The following is a 26,886-nucleotide window of genomic DNA, read 5'->3' as shown; positions in this document are numbered from 1 at the left end:
ATTAACCTTAAAGGATCAGCACAATGTGATGGGTCATAGGCCTGTACTTTGGTATACTGCTCTATATTCTAATTCAAATTAGCTGCCAGCAGAAGTGGTTGATGTGAGTTCAATTGTACCATTTGATAGGAGTTTTGATAGGTACATGCATGAAAGGGGTATGGAGCACTATGATCAGGGTGCAGGTAGATGAGACCAGGCAGACGAATAGGCTGGCACAGACTAGATGGGCCAAAGGGCCTGTTTCTGGGCTGTAGTGCTCTATGACTCTATGGTGAAAGAAGGATGGTTTTATTCAAGATGGGAAGGAGACTCAGAGCACTGATACTTCACAAGTCGCCCACTCCTGTACAAGAGTTCAGTGCTGCCCTGGAGCACCCCAGCCTCATTCCTTACCCATGCCAGAAGGTTCTCCCGTTCTCCTGCATAATAGATGTACTTCAGAGGCCTCGCGGAATTGTGAATGCGGCTGTACAGATACTGATACAGTTCCAGGAGTCTCTCGTGCTGCTGCACACTTGTGTATGGAGCTTCTACTGCAGGACTACAAGAGAAAACAAGACACTTCATACCAAATGGAAAATTGTCAGAACAGTTTAACATCAGGTGCTTCTTTTGCTTTGTGTGGAATTGCAGAAAAATTCTTTCAAATAACCACCTGGCAAATTTCAGTATGTCTTCACTGGACCATTCTGCATTGTGCATTAATGTGGAATGGTTGCTTAATCTTTATAAGATTTTCTCCCCTTCTTCATTACATAGAATGGCTGCAGGGGTTCAGCAACACTTCCACCACTAGATCACTTTATATTAAAATGCAAGCAAAAGAAAATCTGCAGATGCTGGAAATCCAAGCAACATACACTAAAATGCTGGAGGAACTCAGCAAGCCAGGCAGCATCTATGGAAAAAAGTACAGTCGATGTTCTCAGCCCAAAACGTCGATTTTACTTTTTTCCATAGATTCTGCCCGGCCTGCTGAGATCCTCTAGTATTTTGTGTGTTGTTTATATTAAAATGGACTTTTTGTTGTACTTGTGTTTATTCTTGTAAGAATTATGTACAATTTATGTTTAATTTAGGTTTCTCTTGTGAAAACTGCCAATATGATGCTATGTGCCTGCAATCCTGCTGCTAGGAAGTTTTTCATTGCGCCTGTGCATAGATGACATTAAACTCGACTTTGACTTTGGAGTAAAAAGAATTAAGAATGGGTTTAGAAAATGCCGGAAACACTCAGCATCTGTAGAGGATAAAGACAGACTATGTTTCAAGTTGATAAATTGCTCAGTATTTTCCACCTATACTGCTTTTATTTCAGATTTTCCATCTGAAGTGGGGGCGGGGGGTGGCACGGTACCAAAGCAGTTAGCATAATGCTATCACGGTGCCGGCGACCCAGGCTGAATTCCCGTCACCGTCTGGAAGGAGTTTGCATGTTCTCCATGTGACCACGTGGGTTTCCCCCGGGTGCTTCAGTTTCCTCCCACATTCCAAGACGTATGGGTTAATAGGTCAATTGGTCACATGGGTGTAATTGGGCAGCACTGGGCCAAAAGGGCTGTACTTTTAAAATTTAAAAATTCCAGTATTTATACTATTTTGCATTTGTATAGTAGAAATGAGATTCAATTGGTGTACAAAATAGCTGCGGCCTTAAAAGAGGATGTTTTCCTCACAAGGGACAAGGGAACATAGTTTTAAAATTCAGAAACACTTAAGGAAGGGTCTCAGCCTACAACATCAACAGTTTATTCCCCTCCACAGAAGCTGCCCCAATTGCTGGATTTCTCCAGCATTTTGTATGTGTTGATTAAAATGCAAGGCAGGGAGGAGTGATGGAGACAGGTCAATCAGTATTCTAAAGAGGGAACTGCATAGATATATGAGAGTAATTTGCAAGCTGCAAGGGGAGACCACGGAAAGGACTGCTTGTTAAAGGGCAGAATGGCTTCTATCTGTGCCAAAGTAACTCCACCAAACAAGTGCAGAGGATTCCATTTCATTGGGACACATTGAGACCAGTACATTTTGGTCCAATTAAGCAGCTGCTCTAATTAGCCAAAGTTTTATGGAAATAGTTAAAAGGTATAAAAAGGACAAACTACTGTTTACAAATTATACAAATTATGTATTTAAATGAGATATAGAATAAATTAGAAAGCAACCAACTCTACTACAGTACTATAATACTGTGTATTAGTTCCTAATATTTACTGACGGAACAACCAACCAGTGTATGCTACCATGTTCTTTTGATTGACTAAATGAACAAAGTCAATTCAGACACCTAACACAGATAACAGACTGCCTGTTTTTGATGATGACATCCTCCAAATCTTCATTTCACTGTAACAATCAAGATGATTGTTGATACCTGCAAATTCTTCATAGTTCCAAACTTGTTGAAGTAGATAAATTATTTTGTTTCCACTTCTAGCTGCTTATGGCATCTCCAAGCCCGAATGCTTGAAACTGCAGTGAGCAAAACGGTTCTGAATTGTCTTTCTGATTATTTCTTACCAACTATCAGTGACAAAAATCACTGCTTTTGAACATGAACACACACACACACATAAGTGAAGCTACTTAAAAACTATTTGTTTTAAGCACAGCCACATGATATGAACGTATCTGGTGCGAAATAGAAACTGTTCAGCAACAATCTCCAGTCCCAATTAAGTTTTCCCAAATAAGCAGCTACTCCGGTGAACCAATGGTCCAATTAACCAGAATGCACTGTAATTCAACGTCAATTGCTTTGTAATGCTTCTGGTGTGGTTTTGTAATCTGCCCTCCAACTGCATTGTTATGTTGAATCAGTGGAGCAACCAATGACAGATTTTGACATGTAATCTCTTTACAGTTCTGGACTTTTTCACCTTATGTACTGAAACTATGTCAGGACCATATGATGCATGCTGATCAGAGGTTATTCTCCCAGAAAGGTGACATTGAAAGGTGAATGGTTCAGCACAGAAACAGGTCTTAAGGCTCAACAAGTCCATAAAAAAAGTATCAAGCACCCATTAGCATTAATTCTATACAAATCCAAGTTTATTCATCCATGCATTTCCAGGGAAAATGTGCAATCCCCACACAGACAGCTCCGAAAGCCGGGATTGAACCTGGTTCATTGGAGCTATGACGTAACAGCTCTATGAGCTCTAATCAGCTCTTTAGTTTTGCTGACATTGAGTGAAAGGTTGTTGTTGTGGCACCATTCAACCAGATTTTCAATCTCCCTCCAAATCGTCAGCAAGGATGTTGGCTAAATTAAAGGTGGTGATGAATCAACATAAAGAAGGGAGATTGAAAATCTGGTTGAGTGATGCCATAACACCCACCTCTCATTCAATATCAGCAAAACTAAACAGCTGATTATTGACTTAAGGAGGAAGAAGCCAAATATCCATGACCCAGTCTTCATTAGGGAAAGCGAGTTGGAGGGGGTTAGTAGCTTTAAATTCCTAGACTTTAACCTATCAGAGAACTGTCATGGGACCAGCACTAATGTGACATCACCAAGATGGGATGACAGGATGTCTACTTTCATAGAAGTTTGCATAGAATCAGCATGTCACCAAAAACTTTGACAAACTTCTTTAGATGAACAGTGGAGAGTATCCTAAATGGTTGCATGATAGCCTGGTATGCAAGTACCAGTGCTCAGTAATGGAAAAGGATACAGCTCAGTCCATCACAGCAAAGTCCTCCCCACCACTGAGCATACTTATGTGGAGAGCTGCCTCAAGAAAGCAGCATCCATCATCAAAGAACCCACCATCCAAGCCAAGCCCTCTTCTCGCCATTACCATCAGGAAAGAGGTATTGAAGCCACAGGGCTCACATCACAAGGTTCAAGACCATTACACCCTACAACCATCAGGCTCTAGACACTAGACACTAGAATACTACAGCACAGTACAGGCCCTTTGGCCCTCGATGTTGTGCCGACCCATATATTCCTTAAAAAAAACATACTAAACCGACACTACCCTGTACCCCTCTATTTTTCTTTCATCCATGTGCCTGTCCAAGAGCTCTTAAATACCCCTAATGTTTTAGCCTCCACCACCATCCCTGGCAAGTCATTCCAGGCACCCACAACCCTCTGTGTAAAAAAACTTACCCCTGATGTCTCCCCTAAACTTCCCTCCGTTAACTTTGTACATATACCCTCTGGTGTTTGCTGTTCATGCCCTGGGAAACAGGTACTGGCTATCCACCCTATCTATGCCTCTCATAATCTTGTAGACCTCTATCAAGTCCCCTCTCATCCTTCTACACTCCAGAGAGAAAAGTCCCAGCTCTGCTAAACTTGCCTCATAAGACTTGTTTTCCAATCCAGGCAACATCCTGGTAAATCTCCTCTGCACCCTCTCCATAGCTTCCACATCCTTCTTATAATGAGGTGACCAGAACTGAACACAATAGTTTAAGTGTGGTCTCACCAGAGATTTGTAGAGTTGCAACATGACCTCTCTACTCTTGAATTCAATCCCCCTATTAATGAAACCCAGTATCCCATAGGCCTTCTTAATTATCCTATCAATCTGTGCAGCAACCTTGAGGGAGGTATGGATTTCAACCCCAAGGTCCCTCTGTTCATCCACACACTTAAGTAACTGACCACTAACCCTGTACTCAGCCTTCTGGTTTGTCCTTCCAAAATGCATCACCTCACACTTATCTGGATTGAACTCCATCTGCCACTTTTCTGCCCAAGTCTGCATCCTGTCTATATCCTCTTGTAACCTTCGACAACCTACAGCTCCATCCACAACTCCTCCAATCTTCGTGTCATCCACAAACTTACTCACCCATCCTTCCGCCTCTTCATCCAGGTCATTTATAAAAATCACAAAGAGTAGGGGTCCCAGGACAGATCCTTGCAGCACTCCACTAGTCACTGACCTCCAGGCAGAATACTCTACTTCCACTACTACCCTCTGCTTCTTCCTTTAAGCCAATTTTTTATCCAAACAGCCAGAGTTCTACTGATCCCATGCCTCATGACTTTCTGGATGAATCTCTCGTGGGGGACCTTGTCAAATGCCTTGCTAAAATCCATGTAGACCACATCTACCACCCTACCCTCATCAATTTCTTTTGTTACCTCTTCAAAAAACTCAATTAGGCTCGTGAGGCACGACCTTCCCTTCACAAAGCCATGTTGACTATTCTTGAGTAGACTGTACTTCTCCAGGTGCTCGTAGATCCTATTCTTAAGAATCTTTTCCAATAGTTTGCAGACCACCGATGTAAGACTCATCGGTCTATAGTTCCCAGAATTCTCCCCATTACCTTTTTTAAACAAGGGAACTACACTTGCCATTGTCCAATCCTCCAGCACCTCCCCTGCAGCCAAAGAGGATTCAAAGATCATAGCTACTGCTCCAGTGATCTCTTCTCTCACTTCCCACAGCAACCTGGGGTATATCACGTCCAGCCCTAGAGACTTACCAATCTTGATGTTTTTAAGAAGATCCAACACTTCTTCTTCCTTAATCTCCACACTGTCCAGCACACAGGCCTGTTCTATTTCGACCTCACCCTGATCAAGGTCCTTTTCACTTGTGAACACTGAAGCAAAGTATTCATTTAGGACCTCCCCAACCTCCTCTGCCTCCAGGCACACGTTGCCTTTTTTATCCTTTAGCAGCCCCACCTTCATTCTTGTCATCCTTCTGTTCTTCACATACGCATAGAACGCCTTGGGGTTCTCCTTAATCCTACATGCCAAGGCCTTCTCATGCCCCCTTCGAGCTCTCCTAAGTCCTTTCTTAAGCTCCTTCCTGGCTACCCTATATTTCTCATGTGCCCCTCCTGCTTCCTGCTTCTTAAATCTAACATACACTTCCTTCTTCCTCTTGACGAGTTGCCTCGTGTTTCGTCAGCCATGGTTCCCTATTCCTACCATTTTTCCTGGTCTCAGTGGGACAAACCTATCCTGAACCCAGCATAAGTGATCCCTAAACTTCCTCCACATTACTTCTGTGCTTTGGTTGACAAGAGAAGTCAAAGCCAAAGTTAAAGCTAAGGAGAGGGCATACAAAGAAGCAAAAATTAGTGGGAAGACAGAGGATTGGGAAGTCTTTAAAACCTTACAAAAGGAAACCAAGAAGGTCATTAACAGAGAAAAGATTAACTATGAAAGGAAACTAGCAAATAATATCAAAGAGGATACTAAAAGCTTTTTCAAGTATATAAAGAGTAAAAGACAGGTGAGAGTAGATATAGGACCGATAAAAAATGATACTGGAGAAATTGTAATGGGAGATGAGGAGATGGCAGAGGAACTGAACGAGTACTTTGCATCAGTCTTCACTGAGGAAGACAGCAGGATACCGGACACTCAAGGGTGGCAGGGAAGAGAAGTGTGCGCAGTCACAATTACGACAGAGAAAGTACTCAGGAAGCTGAATAGGCTAAAGGTCGATAAATCTCCTGGACCAGATGGAATGCACCCTCGTGTTCTGAAGGAAGTAGCTGTGGAGATTGCGGAGGCATTAGCGATGATCTTTCAAAAGTCGATAGATTCTGGCATGGTTCCGGAAGACTGGAAGATTGCAAATGTCACTCCGCTATTTAAGAAGGGGGCAAGGAAGCAAAAAGGAAATTATAGACCTGTTAGCTTGACGTCGGTGGTTGGGAAGTTGTTGGAGTCGATTGTCAAGGATGAGGTTACAGAGTACCTGGAGGCATATGACAAGATAGGCAGAACTCAGCATGGATTCCTTAAAGGAAAATCCTGCCTGACAAACCTATTACAATTTTTTGAGGAAATTACCAGTAGGCTAGGCAAGGGAGATGCAGTGGATGTTGTATATTTGGATTTTCAGAAGGCCTTTGACAAGGTGCCACACATGAGGCTGCTTAACAAGATAAGAGCCCATGGAATTACAGGAAAGTTACATACGTGGATAGAGCGTTGGCTGATTGGCAGGAACCAGAGAGTGGGAATAAAGGGATCCTATTCTGGTTGGCTGCCGGTTACCAGTGGTGTTCCACAGGGATCAGTGTTGGGGCCGCTTCTTTTTACATTGTACATCAACGATTTGGATTATGGAATAGATGGCTTTGTGGCTAAGTTTGCTGACGATACGAAGATAGGTGGAGGGGCCAGTAGTGCTGAGGAAACGGAGAGTCTGCAGAGAGACTTGGATAGATTGGAAGAATGGGCAGAGAAGTGACAAATGAAGTACAAGGTTGGAAAGTGTATGGTTATGCACTTTGGCAGAAAAAATAAACGGGCAGACTATTATTTAAATGGGGAAAGAAGTCAAAGTTCTGAGATGCAACGGGACTTGGGAGTCCTCGTACAGGACTCCCTTGAAGTTAACCTCCAGGTTGAGTCAGTAGTGAAGAAGGCGAATGCAATGTTGGCATTCATTTCTAGAGGAATAGAGTATAGGAGCAGGGATGTGATGTTGAGGCTCTATAAGGCACTGGTGAGACCTCACTTGGAGTACTGTGGGCAGTTTTGGTCTCCTTATTTAAGAAAGGATGTGCTGACTTTGGAGAGGGTACAGAGAAGATTCACTAGAATAATTCCGGGAATGAGAGGGTTAACATATGAGGAACGTTTGTCCACTCTTGGACTGTATTCCTTGGAGTTTAGAAGAATGAGGGGAGACCTCAGAAACATTTCGAATGTTAAAAGGCATGGACAGAGTGGATGTGGCAAAGTTGTTTCCCATGATGGGGGAGTCTAGTACGAGAGGGCATGACTTCAGGATTGAAGGGCGCCCTTTCAGAACAGAAATGCGAAAAAAATTTTTTAGTCAGAGGGTGGTGAATCTATGGAATTCGTTGCCACGGGCAGCGGTGGAGGCCAAGTCATTGGGTGTATTTAAGGCAGAGATTGATAGGTATCTGAGTAGCCAGGGCATGAAAGGTTATGGTGAGAAGGCGGGGCAGTGGGACTAAATAGGATAAAATGGATCAGCTCATGATAAAATGGCGGAGCAGACTCGATGGGCTGAATGGCCTACTTCTGCTCCTTTGTCTTATGGTCTTTCACCCTTGAACATCTGTTTCCAATTTACTCTTGCTAGTTCTTGTCTCATCCCTTCATAGTTAGGCCTTCCCCAGTTAAGCTTTCCCATTTTGTCTGTTTTTATCTTTTTCCATACCTATGTTAAAGCTAAGGGAGTTGTGGTCACTCTCACCAAAATGCTCCCCCAACAAGAGGTCTGCCACCTGACCAGGTTCATTACCCAGAACTAGATCCAGTATGGCCTCTCCTCTCGTTGGCCGGTCCACATACTGTGTCAGGAATCCTTCTTGAACACACCTGACAAATTCAGCCCCATCTATCCCCCTTGCAGTCAGGATGTGCCAGTCAGTATGAGGGAAGTTGAAATCACCTATAACTACAACCCTGTATTTCCTGCACCATTCTAAAATCTGCCTGCTTATCTGCTCCTCGGTGTCCCGAGGGCTATTTGGGGGCCTAGACTACTCCCAGCACAGTGATTGATCCCTTCCTGTTTCTGACTTCCACCCACACCGACTCAGTGGACACTCCCTCTGCAGTGTCCTCCCTTTCTATAGCCGTGATACTATCCCCGACCAGTAATGCTACTTCCCCGCCCCCCCCCCCCGTTTCCTACCTCCCATCCTATTCCTTTTAAAACACTTAAACCCTGGTACCTGCATCACACAATCCTGCCCTTCCTCCAACCAAGTTTCAGTAACGGCCACAACCTCGTAGTTCCACGTACTGATCCATGCTCTAAGTTCATCCCATTTATTCCTAATACTCCTCACGTTGAAATAGAAACATTTCAACCCCTCTAACTGGTTACATTTATGTTTTGTCCCCTGCCTGTCCTTCCTCAGCAACTCAGAGCACATAGTATCATGCCCTTGTCCTTCTACCCTAATCTCTGCGCTCACATTCTGATTCCCACCCCGCTGCCAAACTAGTTTAAACCCTCCCAAACAGCTCTAGCAAACCTGCCCACCAAGATATTGGTTCCTTTCCAGTTCAGTGACCCGTACTTTTTGTACAGGTCAGACCTTTCCCAGTAGGGATCCCAATGATCCAGAAATCTGAATCCCTGCCCCCTGCACCAACTCTTCAGCCACACATTCATCTGCCATGACTTCCTGTTCCTACCCTCTCTGTCTCGTGGCACAGGCAGCAGTCCCAAGACACCCTTGAGGTCCTGCTTTTTAACTTCTTTCCCAACTCCCTATATTCCTTCTTCAGGACCTCATCCTTACTCCTATCTATGTCATTGGTCCCCACGTGGACCACAACATCTGGCTGCTCACCCTCTCTCCTGAGAGTACCGAGAACTCCATCTGAGATATCACAGATCCTGGCACCAGGGAGGCAACAGAATCCGGGATTCTCGATCTCTCCTCCAGAACCTCTTATCTGGCCCCTAACTATCGAATCTCCTATTACTGCTGCTCTCCTCTTTTCCCTCCTTCCTTTCTGAGCTGAGGGTCCAGTCTCAGTGCCAGAGACGCGACCACTGCAACTTGTCCCTGGTAGGTTGTCCCCATCAACAGTATCCAAAACAGTATACTTATTGTTGATGAGAACGGCCACAGGGGTTCTCTGCTCATTCTGTCTATTCCCCTTCCCTCTCCTGACAGTCACCCAGTTACCTGTCTCCTGACTTTTAGGGGTGACTGTCTCCCTGAAACTCCGATCTATTACTGCCTCTGCCTCCTGAATAACCCAAAGTTCATCCAGCTCCAGTTCCCTAACTCGGTTTGACAGGAGCTGCAGCTGGATGCACCTTTTGCAGATGTAGTCATCAGAAACAATTGTGCTGCCCTGACTTCCCACATCCTACAATCGGAGCACTGGACTGCCCCATCTACTTCCTCCATTACCAACTCCTAAGTTAATTAAATTAATTAAAGAAACTTACCCAACCTTACCTCTCTGGGAGCAAGCTCGTCCTTCGCCTCTTCTTGCCGAAGCCTCTCAAGCCAAAGCCTCAAAGCTCCACTCCGTCACTGGACCACTCACTCACTGGCCGCTCTGCTTGAGCTACCCCTCTTTTTATTTGTTTGAGCTTAGCAATTTTCGATTGCCCAATCAAACTGCTTGTTTAATAACTTTAAGCACCACTACTCTGAACTGGTTCTATGACCTGTAGAATCACTTTCAAGGACTCTTTACAACTCATGATCTCAGTATTACTTTTTTTGCAGTTTGTTTTCTTTTGCACATTGGTTGTTTGTCAGCCTTTGTTTATGTATAGTTTTTCATAAGTCTATTATATTCTTTTATTTTTCCTGTAAGTACCTACAAAAAATGAATCTCAGGATAGCATATGGTGACATGTACATACATGAATTTACTTTGAACTGAAGGTTTGAGGGCTAAAAATGAACAGCTGGCACTAAATCCGGGCAGAAATTCAGATGAACTAACATGGATCAAAGGATCCTGTGTGCCTTGCCTCAGAGTACAGAACACTACAGCACAGGACAGGCCCTTCAGCCCACAATGTCTGTACTGAACATAATGCCAGATTAAACTTTCTCCTGCCTGCACATGATCTGTATCCTTTCAGTCCCTGTTTTTATGTACTGTATGTGTCTATCTCAAAGTCTATTAAACACTGCGATCATATTTGCTTTCACTACTACTCCAGGAACCCCTTCCAGACACAGAACTCAGTGTAAAAAATAACTTGCCCTGTATATTTCTCTTCCACATTCACCCTCCTCTTAAATGCATGTCCACAATCTAAGAGTCTTTCTGATGTCCCTAATGTATCTTCCCCTACCAACACCTCCGGCTTTGCATTCCAAGCACCCACCATTGTGTTTAAAAAAAACTTACTTCTGACATCTCTATGCTTTCTTCCAATCACCGTATAATTATGCCCTCTCATAATATCCTTTGCCACCTGGGAAAAAAGTCTTTGGCTATCCATTCGATCTGTGCCTCTTATCATCTTGTACACCTCTGTCAAGTCACCTCCTTCGCTCTAATGAGAAAACTCCTAGCTCACAAAACTTATCCTCATAATCCAGGCAGCATCCTGGCAAATCTCCTCTGCACCCTCCCTAAAGCTTCCACAACTTTCCTATAATGAGAGGACTAGAACTAAACACAATATTCTAAGTATTATCTACAGTTACATTACCTCATGGCTTGAACTCAATTCCCCAGCTAATGAAGAAGATCTTCTTATCCACCCTACCAACTTGTAAGTCAGCTTTTGAGGATCTCTGGACAAGCACTCCTGGATCTAAAGCATTTGAAGCCAGAAAACATGCCGCATGGATTCAAGTAATTCTTTATCTTTTATAACTTGAACAACCCAGCAAATGGTTCGGAAGCACTGAGCATTCTTACCTCGTGAACAAACCTGAGCTTCTTGATTTGTAGATGAAGTGCCTCAGATCTGGAATCCCTACTTGTGAAATGCTGTAAGATGGGGTCCGCAACTCTTCCAACAGCAGCTGAAAAGTATTCCGCTTCTTCAGCCGTTCCAGGAACTTGCTTTTGCAGTTTGAGATGGGGAAGAAGTGCTCCCTGTCTGTGGAGATGAGGACCAAACACAGGCTGCTGGCCTGGTCAAGGTAAGAGATATGAGCATGAAAGAAACCATTGGAGTTGAACTTGGGTAGGCATATCGGCGTCCAGACCTCTCCATCTCGGAAGGAGGTAGACGCACTGATGAGGTTGAAGAGAAGATGGAGATCAATGGGATGTAGAAACTGGTCCTTTTTCCTCACCAATGATACCAGTTGGTTCTGGGCGACTAGAATGGAAAAGACGAGACTTTTGTCTTTGGCTTGCTGGAGGCTGCTACTAATCACATCCCTCAAGGAAGAAGTCAGTGGTAAGCATCGCACAGCACCCATTAGGAAGCTGGGGTCCTTGTCCATTAGATTGAGGAGATTATCTGTTATCCTCTCTGACCCTGAGAGCAGACGCCGGAGATCATAGTTCTTCTTCTGCTCGAAGATTCGATTGAGCTGTGTTAAGGTTAGAAGACTAACAATTTGGTAATATACATACAGAAGTTCTTTGGCCACTTCCTGCTCTGACTGGCGGGTGTGTGTGACTGCCACGAGGACCAGAGGACTTCGGCGGATAAAAACTACCATGTAATTCTCTGTCAAAGAAAGGGAAAATTTAGTCAATACATTCTGAGAAAGGCAGATGAGTTATCAATCCAGGGCTTTCATTTAACTATTTCAGATGGAGAAAAAGACTGCTCACTTTAGCACACCTTTATCTCTGCTGTATACTGACTGCCCATAATTAAGAATTAATTGCCATAGAGAGATACGACTCCTAGAACGGAAAGAGACCCTAGAGTCAACCAAGTCTGCAATGACTACCAACCACCCCAAAACACTAATCCTATGTTAATCCCTTGTTTAAAAATATTCTCCACATATTCTCATCAACAATCCCAGATTCTACACTCAGCTATACATCAGGGAGAACTTATAGTGGCCAATTGAACTACCAGTCCTCCATATCTTTGGGATTTGGAACGAAGCCAGAGCACCTGAAGGAAGCCTACGTGGTCACAGGAAGAATCTGCAAACTCTCCACAGACAGCACCCATTGCTGGGACTGAAAGCAAGTCTCAGAGTCTGTGGGACAGCGGTTCTACGAGCTGTATCTTTCCTGACATGTGTCCAACAGTGATGCTAGTCCTGCTATCAGTTAGAAACTTAAGGCTGCACACCCCATGTTACTTCCTCTCTGGTTTTCCCATCTTTGCCCAATACCGAGTTTATAGCGAACACTGAACTATAAAGTAGACGGGACACACAGGCAAATCCAGTGAAAGGCTCAAACATTGTTAAAGGACCATGCCTATCTCTTGGCACTTTATTTACAAAAGGAGTGCTAAAAACTTGAGGTGGCACGGTAGCGTAGCAAAGCAGTTAGCACAATGTTTTACAGAGCCAACAATCAGGGTTCAATTCACACCACTGTCCAGAAGGAGTTAGTGCACGCATGACCACACGGGTTTCCTCCGGTTTCCTCCCACGTTGGAAGAGTTCCGGTTAGTAATCTGTGGGCATGCTAAGTTGGGACTAGACACTTGCCCTCAGCACATCCTCGGACTGTATTGGTCATTGACACAAATGAAACATTTCGCTATATGTTTTGATGTTTCGATCTACACTGTGACAAATAAAGCTATTTTTTCCCTCTTTCTTTAAAAAAAACTTCCTGGGGTTGTATAAGGAAATGAGACACTTCAGTTAAAGCCAAGTTTAGAATAAAGAAAGGTCTTTTCATCAGGAGGTCTGATAGGGTAGTTGAAATTATGCTGAGCTCCTTTAGTATAGAGTGTTGTTACATGGCCCCAGTGACAATGATAGAAACTGTTTGTGGATGACTGGGAGCACACAGGCGTCATGGAATGGAGACTGCAAGTGATCGGGAGAAATTGGTAGGCTAGATCTGTTTCCCTGAATCAAAAGCGGCTGAGAGATGACATGATAATGACATGGGAAGGTAAGTAATTAAGTTCATTCCTTATTTCTTTTTTCTTATATAACTCTTGAGAGAAAAGGGGGTATATCTACAGGGCCAGTGTTCTTTTCTGGGTGTCAGACGTAGGATTTCCAAGAAATCCTAAATCCCAGCCTCCCTAATGGCCACATTTGTGCCAGGTGAATCAAGATGCAGCTTCTTAGAGACCATGTTAGGGAACTGGAGGTGCAGCTTGATAATCTTCGGCTTGTTTGGGAAAGTGAAGAGGTGATAAGACAGGAGCTACAGAGAGCTACAGGAGACAGATCAATGGGTGACTGTCAGGAGAGAAAAAGGAGAACGTCACATAGTAGAGAGCATCCCTGTGGCTGACCCCTCAACAACAAGTACACAGTTTTGTGTACAGTTGGGGGAATAACCTGAAGGGGAAGGAATGAAGTGCGGATACGATAGGGTCTTTTCAGAGACTTGTGGATAGATACACGGAGCTTAGAAAAATAGAGGGCAATGGGCAAGCCTAGTAATTTCTAAGGTAGGGACATGTTCAGCACAACTTTGTGGGCCGAAGGGCCTGTATTGTGCTGTAGGTTTTCTATGTTTCTAAGTAAAGAGCTGGGAAGATGATTGGTGAAGGAGATGCAAGCCTGGAGAAGGGCCATGGAAGAAAGAAAAGGGGGAGGAGCACCAGACGCTTCACCCGTGAGTCTGTTGGGGTCATATACGGTATCTGGTGCTCCTGGTGTGATCTCCTGTAAATCGGTGAGACCCGTCATAGACTGGGACCTTCGCTCCGTCCATCAGAAAAAGTGGGATCTCCCAGTGGCCACCCATTTTAATTCCACTTACCATTCCCATTTTGATATGTCTATCCATGTCCTCCTGCACACTTAGGTTAGAGGAACAACACCTTATTTTCCACCTGGGTACCCTCCAAACTGATGGCATGAATATCGATTTCTCGAACTTCCAGTTATGTTCACCCGCCCCCTTCACCATTTCCCACCGCCTTTTCCCTCTCTCACCTTATATTCTTGCCTCCCTCTGGTGCTTCTCCTCCCTTTTCCTTCTTCCATGGCCTTCTGTCCTCTTCTATCAGACTCCCCTTCTCCAGCCCTGCATCTCCTTCACCAATCAACATCCCAGCTCTTTACCTCATCTCTCCCCCTTCAGGTTTCACTTATCACCTTGTGTTTCTTGCTCCCCAAATCTACTTCTCAGCATTTTTTCCTCCAGCCTGCCGAACGGTCTCGGCCCAAAACATCGACTGTACTCTTTCTCATAGATGCTGCCTGGCCTGCTGAGTTCCTCCAGCATTTTGTGTGTGTTGCTTGGATTTCCAGCATCTGCAGATTTTCTTTTTTGTGATTGGAAGACTGCAAATGTCACTCCATTCTTTAAGAAGGGAGGAAGGCAAAAGAAAAGAAATCGTAGACTAGTTAGCCTAACCTCAGTGGTTGGGAAAGTGTTGAAGTCTATTATTAAGAATGAGGTTTCAGGGTACTTGGAGACTAATGATAAAATAAGTTAAAGTCAGCATAGTTTCTGTAAAGGGAAATCTTGCCTGAAAAATCTGTTGGAGTTCTTCGAGGAAGTAACAAGCAGGGTGGACAAAGGAGAGGTACTGGATGTCACTTACTTAGATTTTCCAAAGGCACTTGATAAGGTGCCACTCATGAGGCTGCTTAAAAGATAAATTTCTATGGCATTACAGGAAAGATACTGGCATGGATAGAGGAATGGCGACAGGCAAGAGGCAGCGAGTGGGAATAAAGGGGACCTTTTCTGGTTGGCTGCCAGTGACTAGTGATGTTCCTCAGGGATCAGTATTGGGACCGCCGCTTTTCAGATTGTTTATCAATGATTTGGATAATGGAATTGATGGCTTTGTGGCAAAGAGTGCAGATGATACAAAGATAGGTGGAGAGATGGGTAGTGCGAAGGAAGCAATGTGATTGCAGCAAGACTTAGACAAATTGAAAGAATGGGGAAAAAAGTGGCAGATGGAATACAGTGCTGGGTAAGTTATAATAATGCATTTTGGTGTGGACTATTATCTGAATGGGAGAAGGTTCAAACATCAGAGATGCAGAGGAACTTAGGGATCCTTGTGCAAAACCCCAAACGGTTAATTTACTGGTTGATTCTGTGGCAAAGAAGCCACATGCAATCTTGGCATTTATTTCAAGGGGAATGAAATATAAACAAGGAGATAATGCTGAAGCTTTATAAGACACTAGTCTGGCTGCACTTGGAGTATTGTCAACAGTGTTGGGCTGCAGACCTCAGGAAGGATTTGCTGTCATTGCAGAGGGTGCAGAGCAGGTGCACAAGGATGATTCTGGGAATGAAGGGATTAACATATGAGGAGCATTTGGCAACTTTGGGCCTGTCCTCTCTGGATTTTAGAAGAATGCGGAGGGATCTCACTGAAACCTACCGAATGTTGAAAGGATTAAATAAGGTGAATGTGGAGAGCAACACACACAAAATGCTGGTTGGACGCAGCAGGCCAGACAGCATCTATAAGAAGAGGTACAGTCGACGTTTCGGGCCAAGACCCTTCGTCAGGACTAACTGAAAGAAGAGATAGTAAGAGATTTGAAAGTGGGAGGGGCAGGGGGAGATCCGAAATGTTAGAAGAAGACAGGCAGGGGAGGGATAGAGCTAAGCGCTGGAAAGTTGATTGGCAAAAGGGATACAAGGCTGGAGAAAGGAGAGGATCATGGGACGGGAGGCCTAGGGAGAAAGAAAAGGGGACAGGAGCGCCAAAGGAAGATGGAGAGCAGGCAAAGAGTTATTATGAGAGGGACAGAGAGAGGAAAAAAAAGGAAAAAAATAATAAATAATAAATAAATAAGGGATGGGGTAAGAATGGGAGGAGGGACATTAACGGAAGTTAGAGAAGTAAGTCAATGTTCCTGCCATTAGGTTGGAGGCTAACCAGATGGAATATAAGGTGTTGTTCCCCCAATCTGAGTGTGGCTTCATCTTTACAGTAGAGGCCATGGATAGACATATCACAATGGGAATGGGACGTGGAATTAAAATGTGTGGCCACTGGGAGATCCTGCTTTCTCAGGCAGGCAGAGCATAGGTATTCAGTGAAATGGTCTCCCAGTCTGCTTCTGGTCTCACCAATATATAGAAGGCCACACCGGGAGCACCAGACGCAGTGTATCACACCAGCCGACTCACAGGTGAAGTGTCACCTCACCTGGAAGGACTGTCTGGGGCCCTGAATGGTGGTGAGGGAGGAAGTGTAAGGGCATGTGTAGCATTCGTTCCGCTTACAAGGATAAGTGCTGGGAGGGACGGTGGCGGAAGTTACAGAGAATTATATGTTGGACCCAGAGGCTGGCGGGGTGGTAGGTGAGGACAAGGGGAACCCTATCCCTAGTGGGGTGGCGGGAGGATGGAGTGAGAGCAGATGTGCATGAAATGGGGGAGATGCGTTTAAGAGCAGAGTTGATGGTGGAGGAAGGGAAGCCCCTTTCTTTAAAAAGGGAGGACATCTCCCTCGTCCTGGAATGAAAGGCCTCATCCTGAGAGCAGATGTGGCGGAGACGGAGGAATTGCGAGAAGGGGATGGCATTTTTGCAAGAGACAGGGTGGGAAGAAGAATAGTCCAGGTAGCTGTGAGAGTCCGTAGGCTTATAGTAGACATCAGTAGATAAGCTGTCTCCAGAGACAGAGACAGAGACAGAAAGATCGAGAAAGGGGAGGGAGGTGTCGAAAATGGACCAGGTAAGTTTGAGGGCAGGGTGAAAGTTGGAGGCAAAGTTAATGAAGTCAGTGAGCTTAGCATGCGTGCAGGAAGCAGCACCAATGCAGTCCAACGGGATCCCACCACCAAGCACATCCTTCCCTCCCCCCCCAACTTCCTGCAGGGATCGCTCCCTACGCGATTCCCTTGTCCATTTGTACCCCCCATCCCTTCCCACCGATCTCCCTCCCAGCATTTAAGCTTGTAAGTGGAACAAATGCTACACATGCCCTTACACTTCCTCCCTCACCACCATTCAGGACCCCAGACAGTCCTTCCAGGTGAGGTGACACTTCACCTGTGAGTCGACTGGGGTGATATACTGCGTCCGGTGCTCCCGATGCAGCCTTCTATATATTGGTGAGACCCGACGCAGACTGGGAGACTGTTTCGCTGAACACCTACGCTCTGTCTACCAGAGAAAGCAGGATCTCCCAGTGGCCACACATTTTAATTCTACATCCCATTCCCATTCTGATATGTCAGTCCATGGCCTCCTCTACTGTCAAGATGAAGCCACACTCAGGTTGCAGGAACAACACCTTATATTCCGTCTGGGTAGCCTCCAACCTGATGGCATGAACTCTGACTTACTTCTCTAACTTCTGTTAATGCACCTCCTCCCGTTCTTACCCCAAGCCTTATTTATTCATTTTTTATATTTTTATTTTTTCCCCTTTCTTTCTCTCTCTCTCTTTTCTCCCTCTGTCCCTCTCACTATAACTCTTCGCCTGCTTTCCATCTTCCTTTGGCGCTCCCGTCCCCCCTTTCTTTCTCCCTAGGCCTCCTGTCCCATGATTCTCTCCCTTCTCCAGCCTTGTATCCCTTTTGCCAATCAACTTTCCAGCTCTTAGCTCCATCCCTCCCACTCCTGTCTTCTCCTATCATTTCGGATCTCGCCCTCCCCCTCTCAAATCTCTTACTATCTCTTCTTTCAGTTAGTCCTGACGAAGGACATCGGCCCGAAACGTCGACTGTACTTCTTCCTATGGATGCTGCCTGGCCTGTTGCGTTCACCAGCATTTTGTGTGATGCTTGAATTTACAGCATCTGCAGATTTCCTCTTGTTCGCGTGAATGTGGAGAGGATGTTTCCTATGGTGAAGGTATCCAGAACTAGAGGGCACAGCCTCAAAATTGAGGAGCGACCTTTTAGAACAGAGGTAAAGGAGGAAGTTTTTTAGCCAGAGAGTAGTGAATGTGTGGAATGCTCTTCCACAAACTGAGCTCGAGTGCAAGACTGCAGGTATATTTGAGATGGAAGTTTGGTCAGGGTGTCGAAGGACATGGTGAGAAGAGTGTACGGGGTTGAGTGGGATCCAGGATCAGCCATGATGGGCTGGCAGAGCAAACTCAGTAGGCTGAATAGCCTAACTCTGCTCCTTTGTCTTATGGTCTTATGATACAAGTGTACAAAATTACTTGAGGCACAGCCAGGGCAGGTTAACAATGTCCGTTTCGCTTTGGAGGGGAGTCTAAAACATGAGGGTATCAGTTTAAGATGGGGGTGGGGGGTATGGAAATGTAAAGAATATCTGAGTGGTATCATTTTCACATAAAGAGTTGCTGACATTTTTGGAGGTCATTCCAGGAGGCGGCAGGAACTGTAATAAAATCAAATGACATCTCTGTAGGTACTTCAATGAGCAGGGTGTACAGAGATATAAAATTAATGTAGACAAGTTAAGTCATTATATATAAGCATGACGTTCAGCATAAGACCACAAGACATAGGAGCAGCATTAAGCCACTCAGACAAGCACGTTTGCTCTGCCATTCCATCATGCCTGATTTAATACTCCTCTCCACCCCATTTTCCTGCCTTCTCCCCATATCCTTTAACGTCCTTACGAATCAAGAACCTATCAACCTCAGATTTAAACATACCCAATGACCTGGCCTTGATGTCTATCCGTGGCAATGAATTCCACAGTACACTCTCGTAAAATAAATTCCTCCTCTTCTCTGTTCTGAAGGAATGTCCCTCTATTCTGAGGCTGTACCCTCTGGTCCTTGACCTGCCTACTTTAGGAAAATTCTCTCCATGTCCACTCTATCTAGGCCACAGGCAAATGGGACAACGACCCATTTAAATTTTGCACAAATCTGTGACTCTACTTTGAAAAAAATTATTTTTTCTATTTTACTCTTCTGCCTTTCAAGTTCAAATCATACCATAGCAACTATGCAGTTTAAATTCAAACAAACAAATACTGTGGGTGCTATGGTAACATAACTGTGAGCATGACACTATTACAGCTTGGAGTGTCAGAGTTTGGAGTTCAATCCTGGCGTCCTCTGTAAGTCCTCCCCGTGGAATGTGTGGGTTTTCTCTGGGTGCTCCAGTATCCTTCCACAGTCCAAAGATGTACCGGGTAAATTAGCTGGTCATTGTAAATAGCCCTGTGATTAGGTCATGGTTAAATCAGGGTTGTCAGGGGTTGCCGGCGAGTGAAACTCAAAGAGCTATTCTGCATGCATCTCTAAATAAAATAAATAACTAAACTAAAATAAAGAAATGCTAAAGATGTAACAATGATCAGAGGCTCCCCATACCCATAATAAGTGCAACAGCCATATCCCACAAGTTAATAAAATTTAACAAATTCCCTCAGTTATCCCCCTTATCCAAATGGATGGATACGAGTGCATCTGCGTGGAAGTTACTGCAAGGCAAAAGTTAAGGTAATGTCCAGGCAAGTTTAGTTTACAGATATGGCGCAGTCAACTCACGCAAGAAAGGTCTTGCTCTCTTCTCGCTACTGTCAACAGGTAGAAGGTACAGGAGCCTCAGGATCCAGACCACAAGGTTCAGGAACAGTTATTACCCCTCAACTATCAGGCTCTTGAACCAGAGGGAATAACCTCACTCAACTTCACTTGTCCCAACACTGAACTGTTCCCACAAACTTTGAAGTCACAACCTAAGGTCTCTTCATCTCATGTTCTCGATACTTATTGCTTATTTAATGTTCAAAGCTCAAAGTAAATTTATTATCAAAGTATATATATGTCACTATATACAACCCTGAGATACCTTTTCTTGTGGGCATACTCAGTAAATTCAAGAACCATAATTGAATCAATGAAAGACCACACACAACAGAGCAGACAAACAACCAATGTGATAAAGAAAACACACTGCAAATACAACAGAAAAATATAATAATAAATAAATAAGCAATACATATTGAGAACATGAGATTAAGAGTCCTTGAAAGTGAGTCCATAGGTTGTAGGAAAGCTTCAGTGATGGGGCAAGTGAAGTTATCCCCAAGAGCCTGATGGTTGAGGGGTGGTAACTATTCCTAAACCTGGTGGTGTGTGTTCTGAGGTTCCTGCATCTTCTTCCTGATGGCAGCAGTGAGAAGAGAGCATGACTTCGATGGTGGGGACTCTGATGATGGATACTGCTTTCCCGTGACAGTGCTCCTTGTAGATGTGCTCAGTAGTGAGCAGGGCTTTACCCATGATGGGCTGAGACGAATCCACTACTTTTTGTAGGATTTTTCTTTCAAAAGCAGTGCTACTTCCATCCCAGGAAGTACTTCACACCTATAGAAGTTTGCCAAAGTTTTAGATGTCATGTTGAGTCTTCATAAACTCCTAAGGGAAAAAGAGGCACTGCCATGCTTTCCTCATAATTACACTTATGTACAGGGCCTAGCAATGCCTGTGAATACCAGCAAGAAAATTTAATCACAGGGTTGTATATATGTAGTTTGATATAAAATTACTTCGAACTTTGAAGAGCATAGCTACCCTTCGCACAGGAGAGGACAGAAGTTATTTGACCTACTAATTCTAACGTATTACTGGTCTTTAATGCATAGGTTCTATTGGCTGTTAATAATTAACTTGCTCTCTTCTCGCTGCTATCAACAGGTAGAAAGTACAGGAACCTCAGAACCCACACCACCAGGTTCAGGAACCCTTATTACCCCTCAACCTTCGGGTTCTTGAACCAGAGAGGATAAATTCACTCAACTGCACTTGCCCCATCACTGAAATCTTCCCACAACCTGTGGACAAACTTTCAAGGACTCTTCTTCTCATGTTCTTGATATTTATTGCTTATTTATTTATTATTATTGTTATTTCTTTTTTTTTCTGGTATTTGCAGAGTTTGTTGTCTTTTGCACACCGGTTGTCCACCCTATTAGTTCATTGATTCTAATACAGTTATTGGATTCAATCATATGCCTGCAAGAAAATGAATCCTAGGGTTATATATGGTGACATATATGTTCTTTAATAATAAATTTACTTTGAACTTTGACTCTATGGTCTCATGGTCTGACAAAAAAAAATAAAATCAAACAGACCTGCATGGATGGACTTGATCACATTTTTGCTTGCCTCAATAAAAGCCACAAGTGCTACCATCACCGCTGTCATGGAGGAAAGGGATTCCTCTGTCCCATAACGAGAATATATTGGCTTCCCAGCCTCACTGAAGACAAATATGTGCTTGCGATGCTGCTTCCACGAGTCGGCTGTGATGTCCTCCTCCTTGTCACTCAGCACCGGTTCTCTACGTGGGCACTCAGACAGCATCTCACCATCTGCATCACTGTCTCTCATCTCCCTGTTCACATCCATCGCCATGCCAGTCAGCTGGGTGCTCAGCTCATTAAAATCTTTACTGATCTCTTCAATTTGCGATTGTTCAGTGCCTTCCTCGTCCACACTGTCCAGGCACGTCTTCACTTCATCATCCACAGTTAGGTCTTCGTAGGATCTTGTGTGGACAAACATTGCACTCTCTTGTCCTGCACCTAGATAAAGGAATAAGCAGTTTATTTATATTCGTTCTCCTACCCATCTCCTCACAGATGATAAGTGCTAAGCATGAACAATGTCTGTGTGAGTGAGCTTCAGTTGTCTTTTAGAGTGTTCAAAGATTTTTAACCTACAATAGAGTCATTCTGAGATAACAGATAATAATCTGATGATGCTCACATGATTTGCATGGAACAATAGGCAGTTGGAACAAGAAATTCTTTCATAATAATGCATTGAAGCCTACAAAATGTAGTGAATTCAGCCCAGTCCATCACAAGGAAAGCCCTCCCCATCAGTGAGCATATTTACAAGGAGCGCTGGCACAAGAAAGCAATATCCATCACCGAAGACCCCCACCATCTCTATTCAAAATGCATCCACAGCCTCCCTCACCAATCTGTTTTCCTCTGCTAGGTTTAGTGGCAGTGCAGGTAAATAATAAGGTGCATAACAAGGTAGATTGTGAGGCCAAGAGTCCATCTTATTGTACTAGAGAACGAGTTAATAGACATACTAGCAGGGTGGAAGCTGTCCTTGAGCCTGATGGGATGTGTTTTCATACCTTCTGCTCGATGGGGAGGGAAAAAAAGAAAATGTAGGTGGTGCCTTTGATTATGTTCGCTGCTTTACTGATGCAGTAAGAAGTGGAGACAGAATCTATAGAGGGTGGGGTGATTCTGTGATGTGCTGAGCTCTGTCCACAACTCGCTGCGGTCACGTGCACAGCAGAAAATACATCAACATCTGAGTTTTGGTATTTTCCAAACCCCATGCCTCAATGCACAAAGGTTTACAAGATTCCCGCCAGCAGCTGCAGGCAAGTATGATTCAGCATGATCCGTGGTTTAACTACAGAGTATTCTGTTAACTTTTGCAGAGGTGGAGCACTGGCAGGCATAAAATAAGTTACCTTTAAATCTCTCATACTTGGAAAGTTGAATTTTAACAGATGATTTTTTTCCCCCACCACTGTCTGTAAGGAATTTGTATTGCGTGGTTGTGTGAGTTTCCTCTTGGTACTCCGGTTTCCTTTCATAGTCCCTAAGATGGATGGATTAGAAGGTTTCTTGATCACATGGATGTAATTAGGCAGTGTAAACGCTCATTGGGGCAGTTACCAAGCTGTATATCTGAATAAAAGGACGTATGGAGTGTCTAGGGAGGAGTAGGCAGTGAAAGAGTGAAAGGGCTTGTTGTGTATGATCTGGAGCAGCTTAATCACCTTTGATCCCCACCAGACACTCAGCTCTCACCTGTGATTCTAAGTAGCTGCTTGCACGTATCAGCAGCTGCACCCCGATATACCACTTTGACAGGCAGGCTAAACCAGGTGAGGGTAGCCAGTGGGGCTTACACCCTGGCGAGATAAAGTCATGCCTGTCCGAGCACGTGAAGTCAGCTCTGGCAGTGTGGGCAGATGATATCTACAGTTAAGATCCAATGACCAGGAAGGCAGTTCTGCAATGCTCCAGGCATGACAAGGAATAGAAGACGTCATGGTCATCCACTGCAACCAAGGAAGACCCCAGCTTGTAACGTCCACTCGTACCACTAGACCTGGACTTCTGAGGTTGAGAGTGGAAATGCCCCAGTGCAACAACTTTTCCACTTTAAGTACTCTCACACACAGGTTTCCTGTCATCATCAGATACAGCGAACAACTATCATATATGAATAAAAGGAAACATCTACCCATTTAAGCATTGTAAGAGAAGAAGTCAGAGAATTTTTTTTTCCTTCAGCTGTAGATAAGGATTACTTACCTGGCTCTGTGCCTTCCACCAGACCTGGAGTGGGACTTTCTGACCTGCTACCACGCTGCAGCTCAACTGGAACAAGGGAGCCATTGACTTCCCAGGGTACTTTCCTATTGTGAACATCAGACTCCATGGTCTTACTCCCGAGCTGACTGTAAGCAAGCAAAGAGAGAATTGACTGGAATGAGCAGAATCTATTTAAATTAAATAATAATGCCTAGAGAGGTAAGGTCTCCTGAGCGAGAAGGTGAGCACATCACATAAGACACAGAAGCCACAGGAGCAGAATTAGGCCATTTGGCCCATCGAGTCTGCACCACCATTCAATCATGGCTGATCCTTTTATTTGCCCTCCTCAGCCCCATTGCTTTCCCTTCTCCCCATAACCTTTGATACCATGTCCAATCAAGAACCTATTAAGCTCTGCCCTAAGTACACCCAATGACCCCACCTCCACAGCTGCATGTGGTAACATATTCCACAAATTCACTATCCTCTGGCTGAAGAAATTTCTCCGCATCTCTGTTTTAAATGGATGCCCCACTATCCTGAGGCTGTGCCCTCTTGTCCTAGACTCTCCCACCATGGGAAATATCCTTTCCACATCTACTCTGTGTAGGCCCTTCAACATTTGAAAGGTTTCAATGAGATTCCCCCTCATTTCTAAATTCCAATGAGTGCAGATCCACATTCCCATATGATACCCCTTTCATTCCTGGAATCATCCTTGAGAACCTCCTCTGAACCCTCTCCAATGCCAGTACATCTTTTCTCAGAGAAGGAATCTAAAACTGTTCACAATACTCAAGGTGTATTATAATGCCTCAGCATCACATCCCTACTGTTGTATTCTAGACTTCTTGAAATGAATGCTAACAATGCATTTGCCTTCCTCACCACCAACTCTACCTGCAAGTTAACTTTTAGGGTGTTCTGCACAAGGACCCAAGCCCCTTTGCATCTCAGAATTTTGGATTTTCTTCGTTTAGAAAATAGTCTGCACATTTATTTCTACTAAGTGCATGACAATGTATTTCCAACATTGTATTTCACTTGCCACTTTCTTGCCCATTCTCCTCATCTCAATCCTTCTGCAGCCGACCTGTATTTGTATCATCTGCAAACTTGGCAACAAAGCCATCTATTCCACCATCTAAATCACTGAGATACAACATAAAAAGCGGTCCCAACAACGACCCCTGTGGAACACCACTACTCATTGGCATTAACAGCATCCTCTTTATCTATCCTACTTGTAATCTCCTCAAAGAATTCCAACAGGATCGTCTGGTAAAATTTTCCTTTAAGGAGACCATGCTGATTTTGTCCTATGTCACCAAGTACTTCATAACCTCATCCTGAACAATTGACTCCAACATCATCCCAACCACTGAGCTCTGGTTAACTGGTCTACAATTTCCTTTCTGCTGCCATCCTCATTTCATAAAGAGTGGAGTGACTTTTGCCATTTTCCAACCCTCTGGCACCATGATAGAGTCCAATGATATTTGAAAGATCATTACTAATGACTCTACAATCTCTATCACTACCTCTTTCAGAACCCTCCGGTGCAGCTCAGCAGGCCCATGTGACTTACATACCTTCAGGTCTTTCAGCTTTTTGAGCACCTTCTCCAATAGTAACTGCACTTAATCTCTTCCTTCACACTTTTCAACATCTGGCATACAGCTAGTATCTTCCATAGTGAAGATTAATGCAAAATGCTCATCTAGTTCATCTGCCATCTCCTTGTGCCCCATTTTATCTCCACCCTCATTTTCTTGCGGTCCTAGATCCACTCTCATCTCTTTTATTTTACGTACTGTACTTGAAAAAGCTTTTGCCATCCACCTTGATATAGTTTGCTTTCATATTTCATCTTTTCACTCCTAATTATTTTATTTACTCTGTAGGTTTTTAAAAAGCTTCCCAATCCTCTATCTTCCCACTAATTTTTGCTTTTTTGTATGCCCTCTCTTTTGCTTTTACATTAGCTTTGACTTCCCTTGTCAGCCACGGTTATACTATTTTGTCATTTAGTATTTCTTCATTTATGGAATACACATGTCCTGCACCTTCCTCATTTTTTCCAGAAACTCACACCATTGCTGCTCTGCTGACATCCCTGCCAGCATCTCCTTCCAATTTACTCTCTCATACCACTGTAATTTCCTTTACTTCAATGAAATAGTGCTATATCAAACTTTACTTTCTCCCTTGCAAATTTCAAGTTGAACTCAATCATATTGTGATTACTGTCTCCAAAGGGTTATTTTACCGCAAGCTCCCTAATCACCTCCAGTCCATTACACAGTATAGCTGAGACCCTAGTAGGCTCAAAGACAAACTGCTCTAAAAAGTCATCTCATAAGCATTCAACAAACTCACTCGCTTGAGATCCATTACCATAACTGGCTCCCAAGGATCCAGTTTAATTTCTTCTGTATTACACTATTATACCTGAGATTATATACTCTCTTTATTAGATACACCTACTCATTTATGCAAATGTCTAATCAGCCAATCATTTAACAGCAACTCAACGCATAAAAGCGTGCAAACATGGTCAAGAGGTTCAGTTGACTTGACTTGGAAATAGGCTTACTATACTTGATTATTCCTTATATCTTGTTAGAAAACATCATTCAGGGTTGTGTAGGTTTTGTCATCGTTATGAAACAGTTGAATACATACCATTACAGTGTGAAGCATATGAGGTTGAAAGATACCAAATACAAGCTTCATTACAATCTTTAAGGTTGACAGTTTTTATTTCAAAACTTTATAAAGTTATGGGAGTGACATTAATTTAATTCACAGTATTGTTTCTCACTACTTACAATTTATAGGGTTTTTTACGGTAATTTAGCTTTTATTTGAAAAAGTAGTGGTAAGCGTTTTATTTCCCAGTTCTCCACACCACACTTCAGTCCAGCTGACGGTGGTAATTCACCTTTAAAATGGACTGTCAACCATCATTAAGAGTCAAAAGTAGAAGGGGTTCAGTTCGCCTGGATACTGAACTTCCTTTATTCCCTATACCGATCTAATCGCTGGCTAGAAGACTGAGCTCTGAATCTAAGGAGGATGTGGTAAAGCTGATTGGGGTTCTGTTGGGAGTTTTCTTTCAGG

The 26,886-nt window shown here is 43.8% G+C and overlaps 1 protein-coding gene across 5 annotated transcripts in view; it reads right to left on the bottom strand.

Annotated features, from left to right (window-relative positions):
- The window catches only part of mon1a (MON1 secretory trafficking family member A), a 102,520-nt gene that overhangs the window by 10,798 nt on the left and 64,836 nt on the right, over positions 1-26,886 (bottom strand). For all 5 annotated transcript variants that reach the window (XM_063067699.1, XM_063067698.1, XM_063067696.1 and 2 more), the window contains 4 exons: positions 23,761-23,906; positions 21,538-21,990; positions 11,339-12,104; positions 397-544 (listed from right to left, as the gene is read on the bottom strand). In XM_063067699.1, the coding sequence (XP_062923769.1) occupies positions 397-544; positions 11,339-12,104; positions 21,538-21,990; positions 23,761-23,887 (1,494 nt within the window). In that variant the 5' untranslated portion in view covers positions 23,888-23,906. The remainder of the gene's footprint in view (positions 1-396; positions 545-11,338; positions 12,105-21,537; positions 21,991-23,760; positions 23,907-26,886) is intronic.

The sequence above is a fragment of the Mobula hypostoma genome, chromosome 15 (genome assembly GCF_963921235.1).
Source record: "Mobula hypostoma chromosome 15, sMobHyp1.1, whole genome shotgun sequence".
Lineage (NCBI taxonomy): Eukaryota > Metazoa > Chordata > Chondrichthyes > Myliobatiformes > Myliobatidae > Mobula > Mobula hypostoma.
The sequence above is the reverse complement of the archived record's forward strand: the minus strand, read 5'-3'. Positions and strand labels throughout refer to the sequence as shown.